Source organism: Bos grunniens, chromosome 4 (genome assembly GCF_055505025.1).
Source record: "Bos grunniens cultivar Pamir isolate PY7600 chromosome 4, Bosgru_T2T1.0, whole genome shotgun sequence".
In the NCBI taxonomy this organism is placed as follows: domain Eukaryota; kingdom Metazoa; phylum Chordata; class Mammalia; order Artiodactyla; family Bovidae; genus Bos; species Bos grunniens.
Genome location: NC_141168.1, coordinates 12,167,085 through 12,194,166, shown reverse-complemented (window position 1 = coordinate 12,194,166; position 27,082 = coordinate 12,167,085). Strand labels below are relative to the sequence as shown.

Below are 27,082 nucleotides of genomic sequence, written 5' to 3'. Positions count from 1 at the left end.
AGTGAAAGTGAGGTCTCTCACTCGTGTCCGACTCTGTGCGACCCCATGGACTGGAGCCTCCTAGGCTCCTCTGTCCACGGAATTTTCCAGGCAAGAGTACTGGAGTAGGCTGCCATTTCCTTCTCTTAGAGTATCTGTTAAACATGCAGAAAAAAAGAGTAACTGGGGTATGGGAGGAGAGCGGTAGGGGTATGCGGGGAGAGCATAACCCTCCCGTCATCACTATCACTTACTAGTATGAACAACAACCATGCAATATTCTTCAGTGTGGACAATTTACACTTTTCTGACCTAATACAATGTCAATAAAACCACCAATACAAAAATGAAACAAACCTCCAATGCCTATCAATGATGAACAAGAAAAAAGTCTGCTCCACAAAACCTTCCTAGCGATTCCTACCCTGCTTCTCTTGTATTTTCCCCCCTCATCTCTGCGTCCTGTGATTATTCTGACCATGGGGCCAGGCTTCACCATCTGGATTCTGACCAGGATTCTACCTACTTGAGAGAAGACAGGAGGCAGATGCTGTGAGGCCTCCAAAGGACTTTCAGTCACAGACCACTACCAATACATAAATGTGAGACTGGAGTCAGTATCAGGCTGCAGCTTTAGAACTAGGGGTATTAGTCTACACATCTTACCCAAACTTACTACTCCACATTTCCAAAAACAGACATCTGGGCTGAGGGAAACAGTTAAGAGTATACAAGTCTCACTGTATGAAGACTGAGTCTTCATAAAATTCCTTCCTCTTTCATCTCAAGTCTACAACCACTGCTCAGATCCAGCTCTCACTGGCAGTGCCCATTCTGTGTCTCGCTGACTGGATCTCCACCCTCCTCAGTCTCATATACAGACTGAACATACCCTCAAATCAGAACCTATCAGCTCTGAGAGTAGAGGCAATCTTGTTACCCAAAATACACAGGGCATCAGTCAAAGTCACTCAAAACCTTAGGGAAGAGAGAACAGAACAACTGTAACCAAATATCCATTAACAAATATGTTTTGAGTGTCTAATACTCTCAGGAAATTTTCTAGGCACAAGGGAATTTACATTCATTGAGGTTACATTCACCGGAACAAGAAATATTAGTCATATTTTCTGAAGTCCAATGGCAGAACTCAATGGAACTCTTTGCTATGTAGGGAGATGTAACAGGTAATTTTTATTTTCTTCTTTCTGTTTCTCCCAACTCACTAATACACACTCAAATCATCACGCATTGCTTTCAACAGTAAACAAAAACATTCAGGGCTTATTTAAAAGAAAAACACCTTGTAAATGGAGAGCGGTAACCTTGATGAAAGTGAAAGAGGAGAGTGAAAAAGCTGGCTTAAAGCTCAACATTCAGAAAACTAAGATCATGGCATCTGGTCCCATCACTTCATGGGAAATAGATGGGGAAACAGTGCAAACAGTGTCAGACTTTAGTTTTTGGGGCTCCAAAAATCACTGCAGATGGTGACTGCAGCCATGACATTAAAAGACACTTACTCCTTGGAAGGAAAGTTATGACCAACCTAGATAGCATATTAAAAAGCAGAGACATTACTTTGCAAACAAAGGTCTGTCTAGTCAAGGGTATGATTTTTCCAGTGGTCATGTATGGATGTGAGAGTTGGACTATAAAGAAAGCTGAGCACTGAAGAATTGATGCTTTTGAACTGTGGTGCTGGAGAAGACTCTTGAGAGTCCCTCGGACTGCAAGGAGATCCAATCAGTCCATCCTAAAGGAGATAAGTCCTGGGTGTTCACTGGAAGGACTGATGCTAAAGCTGAAACTCCAATACTTTGGCCATCTCATGTGAAGTGTTGACTCATTGGAAAAGACCAATGCTGGGAGGGACTGGGGGCAGGCGGAGAAGGGGACGACAGAGGATGAGATGACTGGGTGGCATCACCAACTCGATGGACTGAGTTTGGGTAAACTCTGGGAGTTGGTGATGGACAGGGAGGCCTGGCGTGCCGCGATTCATGGGGTGGCAAAGAGTCGGACACGACTGAGCAACTGAACTAAACTGAAGTGCACCTTCAAAGTTGACACAAAGACAAACCTTTGTGAAAGATGCAGAAGGCTGAATGCATTCAGTACAGGATCAGACGTGAGGTTACCACTGAATTTCCCTCAGCACCATCCCTCTGCAAACCCTGCTCCTCTGCTACTGTCTGCATCAAGTCTTCCTTCTTTCCATTCCTAATGTGTAAAGATCCCACTTTCTCTCCAATTAAAGATGATTCCCTACATATTCATGCTTTATTGCATAATTCTAAGGTATTATATTGTAGATTAGGACAGTGAATAAATAAAAATCAAGAACAAGTGAAGCAGTGGTCCACATCCCTAACTTGGCTTTCCAAAACTCATGAATATTTCTTCTCTTTCCATTGTAAAGCTTTTCTGTTAAAAATACAGCTAACAGGAACCATGTTTAGTCAGCTACGTCCAATTAGTTTAACAGGTTAGTGTTTGGATTTAATGAGATTTATTCCAAGGCTTTAATTCCCACATGAAGCAGTTAGCCTCACTCATCTCCCTTTAAGGACTCTACCCTCACCCCAGCCAACCATGCCCCCAAGTTTCAGACGTGTACCACGGCAAACACATTATTATAACTCAGAAATCAACACCAAGTACATTTTCTTCTTAAATATCTTCATATACAGACACATAGTTGTTAGATAAATCATATAAATCTTCTTGGAAGAGTTCCCTAAGGTTACTTATAAATGTGTTCAAAAGTACTGGAAATGATTCCTTTGAAATTTGGGCAAAAATAATGGCACTCATTCCCAAATTGGTGATGTGCGTTATTTTCAAATGAGAGTAAATATGTTGGATGTTATCTGTCTTACTAGTGTCCAGTTCCATCCAATAAAAGTAATCAGGACCGAAATCTATGGTTTTTCATAGGCATTCTAGACGGTTCTTATGCTCAAGGAAGACTGAAAAAGTACCGTGTCAATTCCTTTCACAGCTCTGCTTCATACAATTATATTCATAAGCTACACCCATCATTAGAGAAATGGCACTCGGTACCAGATTGCTGGTCAGCAAAAGCACCTCTTCAGATCTTGCCTTTATGGCCATTATGCTCCTCACTGCAAAAACAGGCTGGACACTTCTTATAACACATACTTGAGTATTTTTTCACATCCTGCCCATGTCAGGTTGTAGGAAATACAGTCAAAGGAATCCACAAAGTTTAAAAATAAAGAAGCACAAGTCTATTCTCTATGTCTGTTTCTCCACTGTTGCCCTGTGAATAAATTCTTCAGTACCATTTTTCTAGATTCCGTATATATGTGTTAGAATACGGTATGCATCTTTCTCTTTCTGACTCACATCACTCTATATAGTAGGTTCTAGGTTCATCCACCTCACTAGAACTGACTCAAATGTATTCCTTTTTATGGTTGAGTAATATTGCATTGTGTATACATATCACAACTTCTTTATCCATTCATCTGTCGATGGACATCCAGGTTGCTTCCATGTTCCAGCTATTGTAAATAGTGCTGCAATGAACAAGGGGATACATGCGGCTCTTTCAATGTTGGTTTCCTCAGGGTATATGCCCAGGAGTGGGTCATATGGTGGTTTTATTCCTAGTTTTATAAGGAATCTCCACACCATCCTCCATATGTAAAATAGAGAGCCAACAGGAATTTGCTGTATGGCTCAGGAAACTCAAACAGGGGCTCTATATCACCCTAGAAATGTGGGATGGGGGGGAGATGGGAGGGAGTTTCAAAAGGGAAGGGATATGTGTATACCTATGGCCAATCTATGCTGAGGTTTCACAGAAAACACAAAAATTCTGTAAAGCAATTATCCTTCAATAAAAAATAAATTCATTAAAAAAAAAAAAAGTACAGACTTCTACTTCTAAGTCCTGGGGGTGTGATAATGTACAGGATTCTGACAATAGTTAACAACGCCACCTTACATGTTTGAAAATTGTTGAAAATAAATCTTAAAAGTTCTTATCAAAAAAAATAAATAAAGAAGCACGACATGTTAAGAACTTAAATTGCTTCCTAGGCTGTCACTGTGGCTATATTTTTTGATTATACATCTACATATGTCCAATCTCAAAGAAAACATGCCTTTCTTCTATAAGCAACCAGGTGCTTTCAAAAAGCATCTCCATTAGAAATGTGAAGTAAAAATTTTGATGTCATAAAGACGTATTTTACCTCATTTCAAAATACGTGTATTTAATTCATTCCCATGATATGCTGAATCATAATACTTTGATTTTTTACAGCAAGGAGGTGATTTCTCAAACTGTAAATATTCTAGTACATTTAGTAACACACGTGGAACTAAATTTCATAGCTAGTCTACTTATACCTACACTATAAATTGTCTTTGCCAAGAGGATGAACTAGACATATGTTGGCAGTGAGCTAGATTTAAACTGTGCTTTCATCAAACATATTCTCATGTCTAAAAATAGCTCACCATATCTAAAAATAGCTCACCATGCCAAGATCTGGAAAACCAGAGTGTACAGGTGACAAATAATTAAGAAATAAATTAGTTCTCTCTTAAAAGTGCATGTGTGCACAACTCAGAACTAAGTTAAATTATACTGAGTTTTATTCAATACTATTATAAAAGTCTTGCACCTTCTACAACAGGATTTTATATAAGATCAATTTGTAGTCCTTTAAACTATTTGAATAAAAACTCAAGTTACCATTATTTTAGTCAATATCAAAAGTCCTCACATGTACTGATATTTGATAATGTTATTTTAAAAGACTTTTGAAATAGAATTTTTTTAAGAAGAGTATGATTGGCCTATTTCTATTAATAGATACCACTCAAAGCAAAGACTAATACAACATGGTTAAGCAGTTTGCTCTCTCTCTGAGGTGGTTTTCTGTAAGAATTTGAAGGAAAATGAACAACCACAATTTACTAAGAAAAAAATAAAACAAGCTCAAAAGCAGAACTGATGTAACAGACACTGGCTGAAAGAAAGCTTACCTCTCCCTCTCTCCTTCTGTGACGTCATATAAGTGGTTGGCACCTCCATCAGCACAGGCTCTTAAAAGAGCTTCAAAAAGAAAAAACAAAGAATCTTTCAATACAGGAAGCTCAGAGCAGCATTCTATCACACGATGAATGTTAAAACACTCAGACACACACACGGTCATGCTTCCCTCCACATTTCACATTCAGCCAACAATGTTGCTGGAACTAAAAACCATCGTACCCATCACACACACAAATAAGACAGAATTGCCTAAGACAAAGTACATTTCCTTTTTCCACCTTTTCCAATTCCTCCTATTAAATAAAGAGGAAGACATATATGATATCCTCAGCAACCCTTAAAGCTTGCTTTTTCTTCTTTTTAACAGAAGACAGGTCTTGGGCTCAAAGGCAAGAGGACATAGCTTATAACTTTCCTCCTTAATTTTATGAGTTTTTATAGAAAGTTTTTATTTACGGCAGATTTTAAGAGTTTCCATAGGGCTTGCCTGGTAGCTCAGTCAGTAAAGAATCTGCCTGCAGTACAGGAGACCTGGGTTCAATCCCTGGGTCGGGAAGATCCCCTGGAGAAGGAAATGGCAACCCACTCCAGTATCCTTGCCTGGAAAATTCTACAGACAGGGGAGCCTGGCAGGCTGCAGTCCATGGGGCTGCAAAGAGTTGGGCATGACTGAGTGACTTTCACTTTCAAGGGTTTCCATATTTTATTGTGATACAGAAGGTTCCTCTTAAAAATAAATCATAACACTGTAAGTTTACTATAAAATATGAAGTAACTAATAATCTAGATATGTGTGACTGTAAAAATAGAGGTGTTACAAAATTGACTGAAACTTGGAAAAAATCCTAAGATATCAAATAAAGCAAAAAAAGCCCAGCTGCCCCTCTAACTGGGATTTTTTATTGCTTGCCTTCTCATGTTTTTTCTGTGATATCACCCTAGGATTTGAAGTTACTGGTCAATCATTCCTTGAAATTGTTTTAATCCATGGTCTACTATCTCTGTTGTTACTTCTCTAATATCTAATTTTCCTAGAAATGTCAGTCTTAGCATCAATTCATCCCCTTTATTCTTTTCTTTAATAAAAAAATCTTTTACCTATTAATGTCAAATCAAACTTTCTCTTTTAAATCCTGGGTGATACATGAGAGAATGCTGAGATGTCTAAACAGGCTAATTCCTCACACCCTGAACAAACCAAAGTCTTATTCCTGTTCCCACAAAGCTGTTAAAACCAATCACAAGGCCATAAAAATAAGCAAAGAGCATGGACACCAGCAGTTTCAGAAAAAATAAACTATAGTTGGCCCTCCAGATCCAAAGGTTTCTAATATACGGACTGCTCTTGGATCTGTGAAAGTGAAATCCGTGGATGCAGAGGGCCAACTGTATTCCTTTACCATTTCACATAAGTGACTTCAGCGTCTGTGGATTTTGGTATCTCAGGGGATCCAGCCTCTCACAGAAACCAAGAGACAGCTGTATTTTTTAGAGCTACCTCTTCATTGAATTACACTGATGAGATCACCTTCCCATTCTGCAAATTTAGCTATCCACTTAAAAGAGTGTTTATATTCAGTAATATCTACCTCCAGATTTCTAGGTATTCACTGACAGGTGGGGTGAAAGGATAACGAACTGATCACATTGGCATGGTAAAGATCCCAGTGAATTTTCTGCTCATCCATGATATACATAAGATAGTTTCCTGGGTCCTACATTACATCAGAATAAAACAGAGACCAAGTTGGGGGGAAAAAAGATATTCTTTTTTTGCTTCAGCTTCTTCATCTGTAAATTGTAATAGTATCACCTTTGACAGAGTCATTAAGCAATTAATGACAACTGCTTGTCATTATATAATGATATATCGTGCTCATCACAGTACTGGAGCATAGTAAGCATTCAACAAACATTAGTCTTCTTTCTCCACTCCTGTTAAAATGAAAATAAACACTAAAAAAGCATTGTGTTCCTAGAAAAGTCTAAGGTTCTTAAAAAGTGCAAAACAAAAATAAGAGGTTTTACAAACATATCTAAGAGAGATGTATCATTTTACCAATTAACCAACAACACACATTTCCCTTTAAAGAATGGGACTCAAATTCAAGTTATACCATAAACATAACTTGCAGAACATCGTAAAATATTCTGTACGTTTCCTAAATATCAAAAACTAAAATTTCAAAGACATCAAAAGCTAAATGGTTAAAGAATCTCACACATAAAAGACTCAGCCAAATAAATGAACAGGGAGATGGGAAATACTGATAAATAGAAACAGATGGTAAAACTATCAGTAATTACCCTCAGAGTACATAAAACATTTCTCTGTAAACAAAATTTACACATCTATGGGATCTTTTTATGTAAAAATTGAGTCACTGAAGTAAAATGAAAATATAAAAGTAGTTGCCAAGGATTGTCAACAGTAACTTGTCAAGTTATTGCACTATATTATTTTGCAGAGATCAGATGAATTTAACATTTATACCTATTATGTGGCAGGCCCTAAACAGAACAGAAAGATGAATACCAGAAAGAACTAGCTCTCCAGACTCTCACTTTCGTGGAAAAAGGAGAAACAGAATTGCATACATGCATCGCACTGTAGATGCTGATGAGGGCCAGGACAGAAGGAATGCAACGCAATGCAACAACAGGGAGAGGACAGATTAATTCAGTGGACAAATCTGTAACACTGTTGATTATTAACTCTTGTTCAGTTAAAAATCAGTGTTACTTTCATAATCCAAAATTGTTTCCCCATGCCTATTATTTCTCATACCCTGATTTAAATTGGTATTTTTAGAGCAGTTAATTAAAAGAGAAACACCTAAGTCAGAGGAAGTAAATTTATACACATCTATTCCTGTTTTAAGGGCTTCCCAGGTGGTTCAATGGTAAAGAATCTGCCTGACAATGCAGGAGATGCCACTTAGATCCTTGAGTTGGGAAGATCCCCTGGAGAAGAAAATGGCAACCCACTCTAGTATTCTTGCCTGGGAAATCCCATGGACAGAGGAACCCGGTGGGCTACAGTCTGCGGGGTTGTGCAAAGAATCAGACATGACTGAGTGACTGAACAAACAAACAAAATTCCTGCTTTAAATGGCTTCATAAAATCTGTGGACCACTCTTTCGTTACCTAGAAGCTGGGATTGGGGTACAAGCCATCTGTAAGAAAAAAAATAAGTTCCAGTACATCCTAAAGCTATTTTATTTTGTTATGAATAATGTTTATCAAAAAAAGATACTTAACCACTTTTAAATCTCACTTTTAAATCCAATTAAAGTATTTCCCATATACTTAAATAAAATGGCATTTGGAAAATAAAGTTTCACGCATGCATTACATAATGTTGGCAGGAATTTGTTGACAGCAACTTGAAAACTGAGTAAAGAAATATCACTATTAATGAAAGCGACCAACTTGAAAAAAAATAAGAACTAAAAAAAGTAAAGGACGTTCTCAAATAAGATATTTTTGATAAATCATGAGTCAGCCTCAAATATATACTCACTCCATCATCATTTAAATTATGCCAAGCTTTAATGAATAGAAGTTACTGCATGAGTTATTCTTAATGTAAAATTTTTATTGGCTTATACAGCAAAATTTTTGCAGATTTATCAAATACTACAACTTCAATGGTTGAATAGTTGTTTATTATGCATCAGTCTGATATGAGCTGAAGACTAACATACATTAAAATCTGTACATCAACTTTATATATTGGTACTACCAGTAAGCATATTAAATACATCTTCAACATTTTTTTTTAACCTGGCATCATATAAATGACTGTTACTGACAAATACTGAAGAGTTTGACTCACAATCAGAGGCTAATCGGTTACTTCATTAATTTCTATTGAATAAAGTTGGACATAAATAATTTGATTTTCTGAAAAGCAGACTATTAAATTGGTTTCAAGTATTAAGATGGAAGAAAGAGTAAACTAAAGTGAAAGAAATATTTTTCAGTCTTAGCCATCTGAAAGATACATTTTGATTCCAGTCTAGATCACCTACTTATTAGTCTTATGACCGAACTACTCCCAAGTACACTGATTCTAATGCAAAATAAAGAGTATTATATATATTTTACCAAACTCACAAAATGTTTCAGGAACTGGAGAGACAACAAAGATAAAATGAGAAGGAAGTAACATGGGGAAACAAATTCTCTTACATGCTGTTGATAAAATTATAATTTTGAGAGACAGTTTGGCAGATTTATAAAAATTTAAATGTGCACAACCTTTGATCCAGAAATTCTATGTAGTCTCTATAAAACTTGCCCAAATTCACAGGACATATAGACAAAGATAGTCACTGTGATATTATGTGTAATCCTGAAAAAACTGCCAGCAAACTTAAATATCAGCAGTTGAATATTGGTAAAATATATCAAGACCCTTGTACAGAACCATATATTTTTTTAAAGTAGCTCATATGTATTTATATGGTACTTCTGCAGAAGACAGGGTTAAGGTAAAGATTTATTTTTTGAATAACTAATTTTCATCAAGGTAACCCCACTCTTGCACTCTCTACCTATAAGTGGCATTAAATCTTACCCAGATTTGGCACATGGCTCAATCCATGATGTTATATACCCTGCCCAGAGAGACTGATTCAGAGACAGAGATGTGATCCAATCAAAGGTAATGAATCCTAAGGAGACCTCCCGGGTTCTCTTTTCTGCTGTCGCCACCTGAGAGACTGGATGGAAGAAGTTTGGCTCTGTGATGGACTATCACGTCAGCACAGAGAATAGAGCCAATATACGAAGGCAAGGCTAAGAAACAAGAGTGCTGTCTGAGTCCCTGTAGTCCTGCTGCTGCTGCTGCTGCTGCTAATTCACGTCAGTCGTGTCTGACTCTGTGTGACCCCATAGATGGCAGCCCACCAGGCTCCCCCATCCCTGGGATTCTCCAGGCAAGAATACTAGAGTGGGTTGCCATTTCCTTCTCCAATGCATGAAAGTGAAAAGTGAAAGTGAAGTCGCTCAGTCGTGTCCAACTGCTGGCGACCCCATGGACTGTAGCCCACCAGGCTCCTCCATCCATGGGATTTGCCAGGCAAGAGTACTGGAGTCGGGTGCCATTGCCTTCTCCGCCCTGTAGTCCTAGCAATAGCCTATTTGACTGCATGAGCTAATAAATCCCCCTTTTTCGGCTCAGCCCAGTTTGAGCTGGGTTCTCTGTCATTTGAAACTAAAGGAGCCTTAACTAATCCAAATATTAATTTCTACTTCAAAGACACATAATCTTCCTATTGGTTGGAGAATACGACCTTATTATGTCTCAAGTCTGTACTGGATCAAGGTCTTAAGAGGAAGTAAATATTTTTGTAGGTAGCTGGCTTATTATTTGTACACACTCTCACCTGCAAAGCCTCAACTATGATCCAGATCAGTCAGTTCATGGTTAACAGATGGACTACCATGCTTTCCCTATTGAGAGGTTATTTCATGGGGGGAAAACTTTCATTCAAAGCTTTTCATGGAAATCTGTGCTCTCTGAAATAGACAGCAACAATGTACTTCACTCACAGGAGTACCAAAGTGCATAATTAATTGCTGTTTAGATAACTCTTTCGTAGTTTTAGATGAAAGGTTTAATTTACAGTATATTTATGTGCAATTATTAAAAGAGCTCACATTATTTACAATATCCCACAAATAGTGAGTGGAACACTCTTTAAATTTTAGTCAAGTCAGTAACACAGAATTATCCTTATTTCAAATAAAAAGCAAATGGTATTTATACTGAACATCTCCGTGCAGAGTGCTGTGCTAGTCCTAATGGGCTGGTTCATGTCATGTAATGAAATTTTTTTATTATCTTTAAGTAAATGCTGCTGTGTAAATTCTATTATCCTTTCTCTCTGCCACCTTCTGCCTCCTCCTCTCCTAGTTATGCGCTATGGAGATAAAGTATGATATTTAGTCATCTTTGATGCTATTTATAAAGTCTATAATCAGGTACCTCTTTAACACTTAGTGACACCAAATATCTCATTACTAAGAAAACTTAATAATAGCCAAACATCAAACTGTTTATCCTAAAGTGGCACAGGGAAATTTTCCTCAAAGATGAGTAAAGCTCATAAAGTGTAAAAACTACAAAGAGGGAAGTGGTGCAGAAAAACAGGGTCTTGTAAATGAAGCCAGCATATGCAGGTCTGTCCAAAGGTGAGTTGTTGGGAATGATTAAGGGTGCATGCCTTCTCCATCATTAAATTTCTACTAAAGACTGGCCATTCTGTAAGGACAAGACAGCAAATATGCATACTCAATCTACAGGAAATAAGGAAACAAAACAGACCCTTGTTGGTATTGGTTAAAATACAGGGCTGCTCAACCTTGCTACTAAGGCTGTGCCTTACAGCTTATGGGATCTTAGTTCCCCAACCAGGGATCGAACCCGTGCCCTGGGCAGTGAAAGCCCCAACTCCTAACTACTGGACTGCCAGCAAATTCCCTGTGTCTTTGTTGTGAGGGGTTGTCTAGTACATTGTAAGATATTCAGCAGTGTCTGTGCCCTTACCCACTAGATGCCAGTAGTACCCGGGTTGTGACAACCAAAAATCCACAGACAATGGAAAATATCCCCTAGCTGGCAAAAATCACTCCCAATGCCCAAACTGGAAGACCACTTACAGTTCTTCAGGATGCCCAGGATCCCATCACATCCAGCTGTAAGGCAGATTGCTCATCACTATTCTTAAAAATTTCAACTTAAAAACATGACTATCACCCAGAAGCTACATTCATCCTAGCTACCAATGTCAGGAGAATTAACAAAGCAACTTATGTCCTAGCTCAACTGCCTTCCAATTCATCCCAGATGCAAACCATGCAAACCTACCATCTTATCCTCTCTTTTAGACTCTCTGAATCTTCAGTAAGACCTCTTCTACCAACTGTACATATTAATACCTATACTATTCTAGGCAATCTTCCAGCAAAAATCCATACCCTCTCTATTTGCGCCTCCTATTTATTTGAGACTCCATTACTAAATTATTTGCCACTGGTGAGAACAGTCAGATCCTTCTGACTGTGTGCTGGGTGGCTCACTTCCTCCCCCATATCAGATGAGAAACCACCATCAGAGATGTAACTGCCAGACGGCGTGAGAATGACGACTTCTATTGGCTCAGTTCGTTTTGTAATGCTGGTAAAGTGGCAGTGACAAAATAACGAGATGTGGCAGATTTCTATGAATGAGCAAAAATAATTAAGCGCCTAGAACTACCGAGAAGAGCTGGAATAAAAGAAAATAGTAATGACGGTGGCTGGTTCACCTGGCAAAAGTAAAGGCTTTTAAACGAAACTGATGCAAATGTGTACCCTAATGGGAGAAGACCCAAGATACCAAGCCAGTATCCCTCCTCTGCCTGTTCATTTAGCACCAGAATTCCTTCCCCTCTCCTTTTTTAATGGATCAGTGGTATTAGATCTCAGAACTTATATCAAGTCATATTTCAATTGAGATTTATTTCTGCATCAATAGTGAAAAGGCATCAAAATCAGATATTTGTCACACAAATAAGAAATACATGTATCTTATTTTGTAGAAATAGAATACCTTGTCAGTTCATACCTGTACCTTTCCAAGTACCTCTGACATCTTCAGAATAGTTTAACACAATTTACTACATGACAGTTTCTAGCAAACAAACTGATTCTTTTAAACAAAAAATCATTAACTCTACATGGTAATAATAATAGAATAATTTAATCAATTGGGCCTTAATACAAAATAACTAGAAACTGCGAAGTGCATATTTTTACTACCAACTAACAAGAATTTCATATATGTTAATTTCATAATTAACTACGCTCCTTTTCTAACTGAGCACAATCAAGCTAATTCTTCTTCCTAGTTAGGGGAAAAAAAAGTGTGTGTGGGAGGACTGTTTGATGGCTATGAGTAAGAGTAGAGGGAGAAGAAATAGGGATAGTATTTCTAGAAATAGATGAAAAGAAGAAGAATCATTGGGCTCCTGTTAAAAGCAAGAGATAATTACCCAACAATTCATTTTGGGCCTCCTTTAGGCCAAGAGTTATAACCAGGTGGAACAAAGGACAATTAAAGAGCTTCAAGGGGCTGAATAAATGCCTTACTATGCCATTTCTTAGTTTGTAAGTTTTATCTGAGAACATTCTTAGAGATAAATTAGTCTTACTCTTTAAAACATGACTTATCAGGGCATGAAAAAGCTCATTTTTTAAATAATTAAAAGAAGGCCAGTTGCTCTGGAGTTTAGGCAGATAAGGGAATAGCTTTAAGAGATAAAACTGAGAGGCAGTCAAGGACCATATTAAGCAGGTCATGGTGCTGAACAGAGTTTAAGTATAAAAGGAAGCCACGATGGGTTTTCAGTTTGAGAGTGTTCTATTCTGACTTAAGTGTTAAAGAGCTTCCTTCCTTTTAAGTTGAGAACAGATTAGAAGGAGACAAGAGTGGAAGTGATGACTTTAGGAGACTAGAGGTGACCAGCAGAGATGGTTGCTTAGATGAGATTTGCAGCACTTAAAGCAGAGACACTGGGTGTACTTCAAGATATATCTGGCAGCTGGAAGCGACTGGACTGGCGAGAGACCTAGATGTGGAGGGTAATGCTAAAGGAGTCAGAGATGACTCAACTTCCTGTCTTAAGCAACGGACAAACATGTTTACAACTTTTTAGTATTCCCTATACTGTTGTTTTGTCCAATGCTTGACCACATTCCGTAAAATATTTCTTGCTGTTCTTGGCCTTGTATCATCTTTCACAGTTTTACTGTTCCATTGATATTATACCCTATGGACTTGCCTACATTCTCCTTACAATGAGACATGTAAAGCTTTAAAATTTTTTTTATTTTATTTTTAATTGGAGGATAATTACAATACTATGATCGTTTCTGCCATATAGCAACATGAAGCAGCCATAGGTATACATATGTTCCTCCTTCCCACCTCCTTCCCCATCCTACCCTCTAGGTTGTAACAGAGCACCAGCTTTGGGTTCCCTGCATCATGAGACATGTAAAATTTTGAATAGCTCTTCTCCCACTGTTCTCTACATTGTATTTGCCGAAAGGTGTCTCTGTACAGTGGAAATATTTTTTAATACTAGTCGTAGTTAACAATTGAAAGCGTTATCAAAAAAAGTTTAATAAAAGTTGAAAACACAAAGTTTGTAGGAGAGACATGTTATTAATAAGTGTTCACAGCAGTTTTATTGTTTGGGCTTGGGTATGTTTGGGTTTCCTTGTTTGTTTTCATTACTCCTAAATCAAAGGAAACAGGAAAACAAAACATTAAAAAGGACCTTAGATAACTGGTTATATAAAATAACTTCTAGCGAAGAAGCCCCAGTTTGAAAATGCAGAAGCAACTGCTATGGCAAACACCAAACGAAAAACCTAGAACAGATCAGTTTTTCCTGTGTTTCCCCTGCCCCCGCCAGAGACTTGCATGAACATTACAAGAAATGTATTTTTAGAAAATTCTTAAAAGGAAAACAGAGGCACAGAGATGGTAAATAAGCACAACACAATGTGTTAAACTCCACTGGGAAACTCAAAACCACAAGATAACACTGCATCCTTATGAAATGGCTGAAATAAAATACAGTAATTTTATATCAAATATTGGCAAGGAAACAGACAAACTGGATTATTTATACATTGCAATGGACAGAGGGGAGAAGGCAATGGCACCCCACTCCAGTACTCTTGCCTGGAAAATCCCATGGATGGAGGAGCCTGGTGGGCTGCAGTCCATGGGGTTGCTAAGAGTCAGATACGACTGAGCGACTTCACTTTCACTTTTCACTTTCATGCATTGGAGAAAGAAATGGCAAGCCACTCCAGTGTTCTTGCCTGGAGAATCCCAGGGATGGGGGAGCCTGGTGGGCTGCCGTCTATGGGGTCACACAGAGTCGGACACGACTGAAGCGACTTAGCATGGACAGAGGAGCCTGGCGGGCTACAGTCCTTGGGGTGGCAAAAGAGTCGAACACACCTCAGCAACTAAACAACAACAAATCAGTGCTTTACTCTGACATAATTAACCTTACAACAACTCAAAAGGCTTGTATTTTATTTCTTATTTCACAGACAAGGAAATAAGCTCAGAGTCACAAAGTTATTTGCCCCAAGTTACATAAATTCTGTTGTGGGCTGGAGTGAGAACTTGAATTTAGAAAATAAGAGTTTTCACTTGTGTGCTAGGTAGTTAGAACTAGAATTATTTTAACAGTGGAGCCAGAATCAGAACCCAGGTTCACCTGGCAATGGAGCACACATTATCTGCTCCACCAGAAGGCCTCCGCTGGGCATCTAAGCTGGTGCGGTAAGGCAAAGTGACGTATGAAGCCACACGAGCTTAAAGCACAAAGAACCTCAAATACAAACTTCCCCAGAAATAACAATGCACACATTTTTCCAATGCCGTAAAGTACACGGTGAGAGCTGCACAGATGTTCACACCTACTGATCCATGAACCCATTCACACACCTAGCTTAAGGTCCTACTGAAAGAAAATGAACAACAGGCTGAGAAGATTCCTAAGAGGCCTTTTAAACGTCAGCGTCACCTGTATTGGTCTCAGCATACTGGAGGGAACTGTGCCTTCTGCGCCATTAGGGCCCAATCAGGAGACACCGTGCAGGGATTCAAACAGAGAAACAAACAGGTGAGAGCAACGCCAATGTGGGAACATTAATAACGGGGACAGGAGTACTGGGGGTGGGAGTGCTGAATACAGAGGAGCAGACCTAGGAAGCAGACAGACTAGAGAGAGGGCCATGGTGGGAAACCCTCCCTCTGAAGCACCGGGGGTGGAGGCGGGGGGAGAGACACCACACTCAGCGAGGTGGCCTTGGGATGTGCTGTGAAGCCACCTGAAACGGTCCAGGACACTGGAATCCAGAAGAGAAGCCCCTTCATCCAGAGATCCTTTCCCACACCCTCTGCGGACACAGCTGAACATCACATTTGCTGCAAAGGAGAAATGCTTACATGGCCGGGCTCCACGACCACAGAACAGATCATGAAGCATGGATTCAGAGCTTGGAGAAAATAAATTAGTAATTTCTCCGAAAAAAAAAAAAAAGTAGGGTTGGCCAAAAAGTTCATCTGGGTTTTAACATTGGACAGTATGGAAAACTCAAACTTTTTGGCCAACCCAATATGTATTGTTCTTTCCCCTTCTGACAGTGAATGCTTCTTTATTCAACCGCACAGTTCCCAGCTGTTTCTGTATCCTGAAATGTCTAAGGTTTCCTTTTAAGTGTTACTCTCTCCTAGCCATCCCCCAGCCTCAAGCCACAGACAGGCATTCCGTAAGTGCTTGTGGACCTTAACTGAAATACACCACAGCTGACACGTCTTTGAAAGCCTTAAGCTAATTCTAGGTTTTAAAAATACTTTTTTTAATCTTAACTCACAAGGGTACTGTGAGGCCCTAAGTTTATTAGGCATTTTCCTGAAGGAATCTGGATTGAAATTCTAGCCTGAAATACAGAACAAAGTAAATTCAGTTATAACATGCACTTTTGTACTTGTATACATCAAAAGGATATTTCTCCACCTGTGTATCCTCTTCCAGCAAAGAGCTGAAATAATTCATATGAAGTATACCAAGAAAGAAAAATATCCCGGGCATGTTTAATCCTAAATTTTCAGTTCCAAAAAAACTGACTACAGACCTCCTGAATGTATAAAACAGAAATTGAGAACAATTAAAAATATATCAAAGAATAAAGAATAACACCCCTGTGACCTCCATCTAGAATTGCCAATTATTATCATTCAGTGCTCTGTATTAAAAAAAAAAAAAAAAACAACTACAGAGGTTTATATTCACCTGAGTGCTCTTTGAAGACTCAACCTGTTCCCACACCCCTGACCAGCAGTACACACTATTCTAGAGATAGAGCTTACCTTTAGAGTCTTGAGGTTCACTTGTTTTTTTCCCCCCAACTTTTGTATAGCAATATGCAGCAATGAGAAATACCTAACACTGTGTATACTGTGTGACATTTTTTATTTTAAGAGAAAAAAAAAAAAACACAGGTGTTCCAAAGCTTGCTTTCCTCATTCAACCTTGAATATTTGATGGCTTTCCATCTGGAAATACAAGTCTAGTTCACTAGATGCATTTAATTCCTGTCATTTAATTCCTATACAGAGTTAATGAGTGTGTCAAAAATATTTATCTGATCTCTTAAGACAGACAGGTAGGCGGTTTGCATGTTTTTAATTTTTAAAAATGCCACAATTATCATTTAATGCTTCCTTGCATACATATGAAACCTTTTCTCAATGGTATATACCTAAATAATCACTGGGTCACAGAATACGGACATTATTAATTTAGTACATTGTAATGAACTGCTATCCACACTGTACCGACTTATACAACTGAAACAATCTTATCAATTTTTAAGCAGCACACTGAAACCACATCCCAGCCTCCTGGTATCAGAGGGGCACACGGCCCTGACTGCAGTACTGCGCAGGAGCACAGTGTACACCCGCACACCAGGAGCACCAGCAGACGGGAGAGACGCTGTCAGCTACGCTGGATCAGGGAACCGCAGCTGGAAAGTACATCCTGGATGAGACTGGCCACTCTTTGCCTTTCCTCTCCTATTGCCTCCTGCAACAAGTCCTTGGCAATTTAACTCTTCAACTCCCACCCCACCGTCCTTCCACAGGACAGAACGCAGGATCCTTCCAGACTCTGGGTTCTCTTTCCAAACAATGTATCTTAGTTCTCTTGACAGGAGGCACTGATATCATTACAGATCCGGCATTAACCTACACCTTTCCGTATATTTTACTCACTCATTCATTCATTCGGAGGCACAGACTGAATGAGCACCAACAGCAGCAAGAAACACAGCAAAACCCTCCCACGATTCCCACCCTCACAGACGCCACAGTCTAGAGCCAGGCCGTGCAGTACAGCGGCCAGCGGCCACGCGCGGTGCGCGCATCTAAAACGCAGTGTCTCCACTGAGATGTGCTGTCAGTGCAAGAAACACTGCAGTCTGAAGACTGAATACAAAAAGAATATACAATCTACTATTAACAGTTTTCACATTGGTTCTATGTTGAAATGATAACACTCTGAATATACTGGATTAAATAAGAGAGTATTACAATTAGCTTTTGCTATTTCTTTTTATTTTTTTAAAGTGGTTACAACAAGATTTAAATTTACATTTGTGACTCCCATGATATGGGGATATGGTAACCAAAACAAAATCTACCTTACGTGCTGCATATATGAAACTGTTATCCCCAGAGGAAGAATGTTGAAGAGCATTTTACAGTCTTGGGGGGTTTTTTTGGTACAATTTGTTTTTTTTGTACAACTGCTTTTGCACAGGTCTTGACTGATATCTACATGATGACAGTAAGATTTTCATATTACAGTGATTTTTAAAATTTATTTTATTTTTAATTGGAGGATCGTTACAATACTGTGATGGGTTCTGCCATATATTACAGGGAATTTTAAAATCTATAATATCACAGCTTTTCTCTACTCTGGAGCCTACAGGTGACATTTAATTGTTTTTAACTATGAAATGAAAGAGATGCAAAATTAGAATTTTGATCCACTTACCAAGGGAATGATATAGTATGTCACACAAAGACAAGAATTCCTTTTATTAATTCTGTCTTATCTCAAACACCAAGGATCACTGAGAAGCACTTTTACTCATGAGTAAAAATAAGAACAAGAAAAAAGTCAATGGAAATAAACGAAGAGCAAAAAGAAGAACAGATTTGCTGTTGGATGATAGCTTTTAACAGGACCTAAAAAAGAATTAATTTCAACAGCTGGAAATTACACTCAGCTCATGTTTAAAGAAATGTTGCTGCTGCTGTTTGCAAACAGAATGAATGGAGAGCAGCTTGCAAGCATGAAGGATAAAAATAAATATTTCATTATGCAAAATATGTTTCATTGTTGTGTTTGTAAATTTGAAACAATTACAAGTACTGCATGGGGTGAATGCTGTTAATTATTTTCACCCACTGGCAGGTAGTGTTTTGTTTTGCTTTCTTTTTTGGGCTGCAGTGCATTTGAAAGGAACTTTTGGTACTTGGTGATAGAAATTAAAATATCTCTTTTCCTATCAAAGTACAGAACCATGAACATCCGCCTACCCCCCCCCACCCCGCCATATCTTTGATCCTTGGAACATAAAAAGCAACACTAAGTTGCTTTTTTCAATAATATTTTTTTCAATAATAAAAGGAAACCAGTGCCTCCCAGACGGGGGATGGGATGACAGGCAAATAAAAGTTACTCCTATTCTTTTTAAAAGATGTATTCAAGCTTGCTTTAATAATTCATAAGATATACCACCTCATAAATGCACAAAGAAGTACAATATAGCCAGGAGAAATGAACTCAGATGGAACTATTGATCCCTACAATATTTTTAATAAATGCAATACCATGGTGTGCCCTCAAAACAAACAATCCTCTCAGCACAGCGATGCCCCGCTTGTTCACAGTTAAACCCATCTCGGAAACCCAACCAGAGCCAGTGAAATCCAGTCCTCAAGGAAATCCAGTCCTCAAGGAAAATAACTAACGATCAGGAGTGAAGTCACCAAGCAATGCAAGGAAGAGTACAAAGAAACAAGCAGCCAGACCCTAAAGAGTACTCTGAGGAAGGCTTCTGTCAGCCAACTAGCTTTGCTGAGAGATTTAAACAAAAAACGACAACCGGCTCTAAGACAGCAGGGTAAGGAAGTCTCTGTCCTTTCTCTCTCCCAAGACAACAGTAGAATAAAAAGAAATGGAAATTCCATCTTAGATAAAACACAAAAACTTATCACCCAATCACAGTGTATGTGAAAAGACTGCCAAGGGCAATGAAAGTCAAGTAGGGGTATAGAAAGGTGCTGAGAGGAGGTCTTCCACTAAAGATTCGGATACAAAATCAGTGAAAGAAACCCCGTCCTTGAGACAAGGTAGAGAAGGCAGAGGAGACTGAACTGTGAACAGTATCCTAGCTTCTGCTGGAATGGCAGCAACACAAAAAGGTTAAACACTCTCAACTACACAATCCTGTGTCATAAAGTGCTTTACTATGAACAAGGAAGAATTTCTGCTATCGGGACTTCCCTGGCGGTCCAGCGGTTAAAACTCTCTGCTGCCAATGCAGGAGACGTGGGTTCGATCCCTGGTCAGAGAACTAAGATTCCACATGCTGCAGGATAGGGCCAAAAAACAAAACAAAAAAATCTCATGAAGCAGGTATCATGTTGCTCATGCAAAGAAAAAAAAAGGGGAACGGATATAAGATATGGGGAAATGCTCTTTCTTGACCTACGTATGTGCTCAATTGCTTCAGTCATGTCCAACTCTTTGCAAGCCCATGGACCACCAGGCTCCTCTGTCCATTGGATTGTCTAGGCAAGAGTACTGGAGTGGGTTGCCTACACTTCAGAGAAAAAAAAAAAAAAACAAAAGAACTGCTACCCCTGCTCTCCCAGCCCCCACATAAACCAGTTTCAAATCAGGGGTTGGGAGTGGGGAAGGGGCAGGGCTTGATTCATTCAAAGATTAATAAAAAGAAACTAGCACAGGATGTAGAAGAGACCAAGAAGTTACAGGAAACAGAGGGAAGGAGAGAAAGATAGGAAGGATGAAGAAAAGGATAGGCAGTGACTAGAAAAACAGACGAGGAAACCTCACCAGAAAAAATGCTGCTGCCAAGCAGATGAAAATCATGACAAGAAACACCAGTACAACTAAAATAACTTAAGAGTGAAAATATCCAAAGACTCGATACAGAGCTTTAGAAAGATATGACAAAATCACAGAACAAGACAATCTCCGAACCTAAAGAGTTTGTCAAAAATCAAGTCTTAAATAAAAAGTTGAAGTAGAATGAATATGCAAGACAAGATGGAGACATAAACAAAAAGAAACAAATTAATAATGAATTAGAAAAGACTGACAAGAAAAAGAAATGAAAGATTCCTTTTTTTAAAAAAGTTTCACATGTTTAACTGCTTTCCCAAGAAGAATACAAGATGAATTAAAACTAAGTTTTCCAAACTAGAGGAAGATGCCAGCCTGTAGACTGAGAGGGCACGTACATGGCTGGGAAAGACAATACAGGATGGTAACACTGAGTCAACCTAGATAGCATATTCAAAAGCAGAGACATTACTTTGTCAACAAAGGTCCGTCTAGTCAAGGCTATGGTTTTTCCTGTGGTCATGTATGGATGTGAGAGTTGGACTATGAAGAAGGCTGAGCGCCGAAGAATTGATGCTTTTGAACTGTGGTGTTGGAGAAGACTCTTGAGAGTCCCTTGGACTGCAAGGAGATCCAACCAGTCCATTCTGAAGGAGATCAGCCCTGGGATTTCTTTGGAAGGAATGATGCTAAAGCTGAAACTCCAGTACTTTGGCCACCTCATGCGAAGAGTTGACTCATTGGAAAAGACTCTGATGCTGGGAGGGATTGGGGGCAGGAGGAGAAGGGGACGACAGAGGATGAGATGGCTGGATGGCATCACTGACTCGATGGACGTAAGTCTGAGTGAACTCCAGGAGTTGGTGATGGACAGGGAGGCCTGGCGTGCTGCGATTCATGGGGTTGCAGAGAGTCGGACACGACTGAGCAACTGAACTGAACACTGAGTCAAGTCAGTGAATATAGCTGCTACTTAACAAGTCTAGGATTCTTTGGCGGGGGTTGGGAAATCAAGGAGCCTCAGACTTCTCTCAGAAAACATTCAACATACTTGAAATGATCTTTCCAAGTGTTGGTCACTCAGTCATGTCCGACTCTTTGTGACCCCATGGACTGTAGCCCTCCAGGCTCCTCTGTCCATGGGATTCTCCCGGCAAGAATACTAGAGTGCGTTGCTATTCCCTTCTCCAGGTTATCTTCCCAATCCTGGGATCAAATCTGGGTCTCCTGCCTTACAGGCAGATTCTTCACTGGCTGAGCCGCCAGGGAAGCCCTGATCTCTTCAAGATCCCTAGTAAATCGAAGGACATCCAGTCAAACTGCTGTTTAAGTTTAAAGAAATAAATACTTATCTTCAAATATTTTGAAACTCAAGTTTCATTCCCATAGAGTTTCTTGAAGGAAAATAAAAATCTATTTCAGGAAAAATCTCAGGTTACAAAAAATACACGGAAACACTGGGCCACCCTGCCCCCAGTCACCTTAGAAAGTCTTTGCTGCCCCCTCTGCCTGAAGAACCCCTACCACTCGCCTTTGGGACATATGCCTGCCTGCCTCTCCCCACCTCATATACCAAGCTCCTTCTTTCCTACCATCAACGTTTAGCTCAAGCATTAGATTTTCCTTAAAATCTTTTCTGATGCCACATATCTGGACTGGTTTCCCTTCTCCTTCTTTAATAAATTACCCAACTGTATGCTACAAATAACAAACCTGAAATAAATTCACTCTAAAGGACTGAAAGTGGGCAGCGGCGTACCTTGGAAGTGAAAGGAAAAGGAAAGCAGGTGGTCATGTATCAGCGGTGGAAGAGTGCACCCCCCTTCTCAATCCAAGACAATAAAGGACATGGGAAAATACACAACAATAAGGCATAATGAAGCAAAGTATATCAAACACTCTAATCAGAAAACACATCTTTTCCAAGGTCCATAGAAATTGACAAAAACTAACTATATATCCAAACCACAAAGAAAATGCCATGAAAATTCCGAATAAGAAAAATAGGACAAATAACATTGTATGATCATAATCCAATAAAAATATGAATTAATTTTAAAATAGAAAAAACAAAAACCTGAGAGCTAAAAATTTTTTAGTCCTTAAATCAAAAGGAAGAATGAGACAGGAGATGCTTATAGTAAAACGATCTAAATACTGGAGGGGGAAGGGGACAAGAAAAATCTTTATACACTAATGTGACTATTTAAAAAGGATCAAAAGATATGGTGATGAACAAATGAATGCAATGTTTATTTCTAGTTAAGAACTACTAAACCAGACCTAAAATCATTTTTAGCAGCAAACATTCAGGGTTCAAAAAACTGACTTTGCTCCAGGCAACATAGTTAAGATACTGCAGAACTGGGATTCAAATCCCATGTCATCTGGTGCCATATTCACCGTGCTTTGTTCCCCTACGTAAATTTTTCATACGGTCAATTAAATTTACTAAGCTCAAGTACATAGTATAGTTCACTGAGACCCAAGATACAATTAACAGAAAGAAACAGCAGTGTTATAAATACCATCAGGAAACGGGTGGGGAGAAGCGTCTACTAATTACAGTATGACACAATGCTTTATTTTCACTAAGAGTCTGTTTTGCTTATTTAAAAAGGTCTTTGAAACTAGACTTTAACATAATCACTCATGTGCCTAAAATTAAAAGAGTAAAACAAAGAGGATGTGACTTTGCAAAAAAAACCCCACAGAATTATTTCATGAATTCTTCTAAGAATACGGTCTTCACAAATACAAGGAATTTTTTTTTTTATTGTACAATGGCTACGTAACTACATTGTAAGCGACTGCCTTCCCACTTAAATCTTTCTGAATAAAGTTGCTATTCTTTGCCCCAACTACTTTCTCGACTGACTGGCCTGGTGTATGGCAAGCGGTATGACCTTGAGGTAGGTAACACATTTGTTTTCCTTCTCCCTGGTTCTCTCTTCAGCTTTTCTTACTTATTATTTCCTCTTCTTCCCCTTCTTACAAATGACAACATTTTCCAGTGGAAGAAAATTTAAAGCTTGCTTGCTTGTTGAAAAAGTTGCTACTTTAAAATCATTTTTAAAGAGGTTTATCTGGTCTCAGAACCTTCTCCTTTCCTGACTTTTGGATAAGGAGAACTGGAGATGGAGGGTGGGGAGGACCACTAAGCACTCACACCCCTTAGGAGCAGCAGCCCATCTTCAGAGGAACAGTGCGGTGACCGTGACAACTTCAGCGAGAGGATGCTGCCGCTCCCTCTTGGTCCTGCTTTAAGAAGCTAAAGGCATATGCACTGGCTCAGTGATTAGAAGCAAACAAACAGGGAGAAGAAAAAAAGTCTTCAAAATAGACAAAGGAATGTGTATTATAATAAAAACCCAGTGGTCACTTAGAGCAGTCCAGGTGTACGACATATTCAACAGTTTCCCAGGCGTCCCTAGTGGTAAAGAGCCTGCCTGCCAACGAAAGAGACCCAGGTTCAATACCTGGGTCAGGAAGACCCCCTGGAGGAAATGGCAACCCACTCCAGTATTCTAGCCTGGAGAATCCCATGGACAGAGAAGCCTGGCGGGCTGCAGCCTCCAGGGCCGCACAGACCGAAGCAGCTTAGCATGCACACGCACAGCCAACAGATACATGTGAAGTGCACACTAATGTCCAGCGCTATTCTGGAGACTCCCTGTCCCTGGACGATAGCTATACACTTCAGAAACACAAATCCATAAGGAAACTGGAAAAAATACAAAGACTCCATTTCATAGACCCAACTAGTCACATATGTAAATTTTTTAAATAGGAAAGACCAGTACAGACCTGGAGTCAACAAGAAGGACCTGACACAACAGGAAGTAAATAAGCTGACCTTTGATGTGAGGGCGAATTATAGATGAAAGGACAGAGAGGACAGATTTACAAACCAAGTAAAGAATGTACATCAAAGCGGAGAGGCAAGAACGAGCATGGCGCAGCACACATGAAGGGTGCTCAGGAAAGCAGCCTAAAAGGTTTATGTGTGTAAATTAAAAAATGATGAGGTTATGACAGGATCACCTTACAGAAGAAAGTATGTATCAGAACAAAGCATTTAAGTGGGAAGGAAAAAACACTACTGCTGCTGCTAAGTCGTGTCAGTTGTGTCCAACTCTGTGCAACTCCATAGACGGCAGCCCACCAGGCTCCCCTGTCCCTGGGATTCTCCAGGCAAGAACACTGGAGTGGGTTGCCATTTCCTTCTCCAATGCATGAAAGTGAAAAGTGAAAGTGAAGCCGCTCAGTCGTGTCCAACTCTTCACGACCCCATGGACTGCAGCCTTCCAGGCTCCTCTGCCCATGGGATTTTCCAGGCAAGAGTACTGGAGTGGGGTGTAACAAACACTATAGATAATATAAAGGGATATGGTGAAAGTTAGGAGGGGCAGTCCAACAGATTAACTGCCATGGAAAATGAAATGCAATTAGAGAAAACAGCTCAAGATCGTATAATGATCAGTTAAGTCAGATAGCAGCAGTGGATACACAGAGCTAAAGGTGAATTAAGGAGACATTTAAACAAAGACAAACACCCTTCGAGTTGGAAGACCTAAGAGCAAGCAGAGAAGGAAGAAGAGGAAGTAAAGAGGATTCAGTGTTTCTACGCAGAAAAACAGAATGAAAGATCGGAGGCATATTTGATCACAACATCTAACATACATAAAAAATCCATCTGTTTTCACATCTTTCCTAGGCATCTGGCTTAACTCGTGCATGCCAAATGAGGCCCTCCAGCATTTTTTTAATAGAAGTCTATTACTCTAGTATTAGTACAAACGCATAAAACAAACTAAGACTACAAATAAAGTTTAAAAATAATTTTCTTTCTTCTAGATGAAAATGACATGAGATCTGGCATTTGCTTTATGATAACCAGGCAGGGAGGCATATAGACAAAGCAACGCTGGCTTTGAGTTAGTAATTGTGGAAGATGGATCGTGTGTACAAGGGGGCTCATTAGACTATTCTACCCACTTAAAAACAAACCCCATCACTTTTATCTATTCACATGAATCTTCTAACCATTCACTGAGAGTTCCTTACTAAGGGAAATAATCGTAAAATCTGACAATGTAATTTGTACATAATTTTGAATAAAAGGCAATACATTATAACTATCACTGAACATAACTGTAAACAATATATACTAAAAAAAAAAAAAAATCCCTAAACCCCACCTCCTCAACAGTGCCCTTCTACACACCACTGTACTTCTGTTAAGTCAAGTTAAAAAATAAATTTATTCAAATACTTTTTTAATATTCATAGATTAATATCAACAAGACTCACGCACAGTATAAAATGTACTTTAAGAAGTTGAAGGCATATTGACTGGCTCAATGATTAGAAGCAAATAAACAGGGAGGAAGGAAAATAATTCTCAAAAAAGGGCTGTTCATACCGTACACTGCACGCATGCTGTCGTTTCAGTCGTGTCCAACTCTTTGCAATCCTATGGACTGTAAAGCCTACCAGGCTCCTCTGTCCATGGGATTCTCCAGGCAAGAAATACTGGAGTGGGATGCCATTTCCTCCTCCAGGGTATCATCCCAGATACTTTAGGTTAAATACATTTAGGAAGGTTTATACTTTGGGTAGCTACAGTTATACATCTAAATATCAACTGATATATTTTATCTTTTGTTGTTGTACCCTAGTAAAATATATATAATTGAGGCCATGAACATTAAGTATTAATTCTCAATCTTAAACTGTAGTTCAGATTCTTAATTGTTCTTAATGAAGTGTAAATGGTTGACTGATACCTTGAGATAATGTGAAATGCAACAAATCCTTAAAGCATCTGCTTTCACAGAATTGTTTGGAAATGTATAACAGGTTTGTGTAAACTCTTAGGGACGTAACCCTTGCTGAAAATTTAAACACTGTAAAATCCAAAGATTCAAAAACCTGAAAAACCTTTTAACACATTAAAAAGAACAATATAACTATACCAAAACTTACAGGCTCACTCTTTGCCCTAGCAAGCTTTGGTAAATATCTAACAAGTGGTTTTATGGGCTCAGAGTACTGAAGGAGAATATTTTCCAAAAAGAAAAAAATTAAACCACTAGGTTCTATTATACTTTTTAATCATTAACTTTTCATATGACAAGAGGTATCACCAATGGTTTATTAAGAGATTTTATCTCCAGAAGATACATGTAAATCAGGGACTGAATTCCAGCCCTGAGACTTGTGTGTGACACTGAGTGAGTGTGACTTGCTACATGACCTTGAGCAAATCATTCAAGCTCTCTGTGTCTCAATTTCATCATCTATTAGATGAGGATAGTAAGA

At 39.0% G+C, this 27,082-nt stretch overlaps 1 protein-coding gene across 22 annotated transcripts in view; it reads right to left on the bottom strand.

The window, feature by feature from the left end:
* The window catches only part of TPK1 (thiamin pyrophosphokinase 1), a 391,983-nt gene that overhangs the window by 235,022 nt on the left and 129,879 nt on the right, over nt 1-27,082 (bottom strand). For 20 of the 22 annotated variants that reach the window (XM_086398263.1, XM_086398267.1, XM_086398254.1 and 17 more), the window contains one exon: nt 5,005-5,074. The exons of the other annotated variants lie outside the window; for them this stretch is intronic. In XM_086398263.1, the coding sequence (XP_086254389.1) occupies nt 5,005-5,074 (70 nt within the window). The remainder of the gene's footprint in view (nt 1-5,004; nt 5,075-27,082) is intronic. 22 annotated transcript variants of the gene reach the window in all.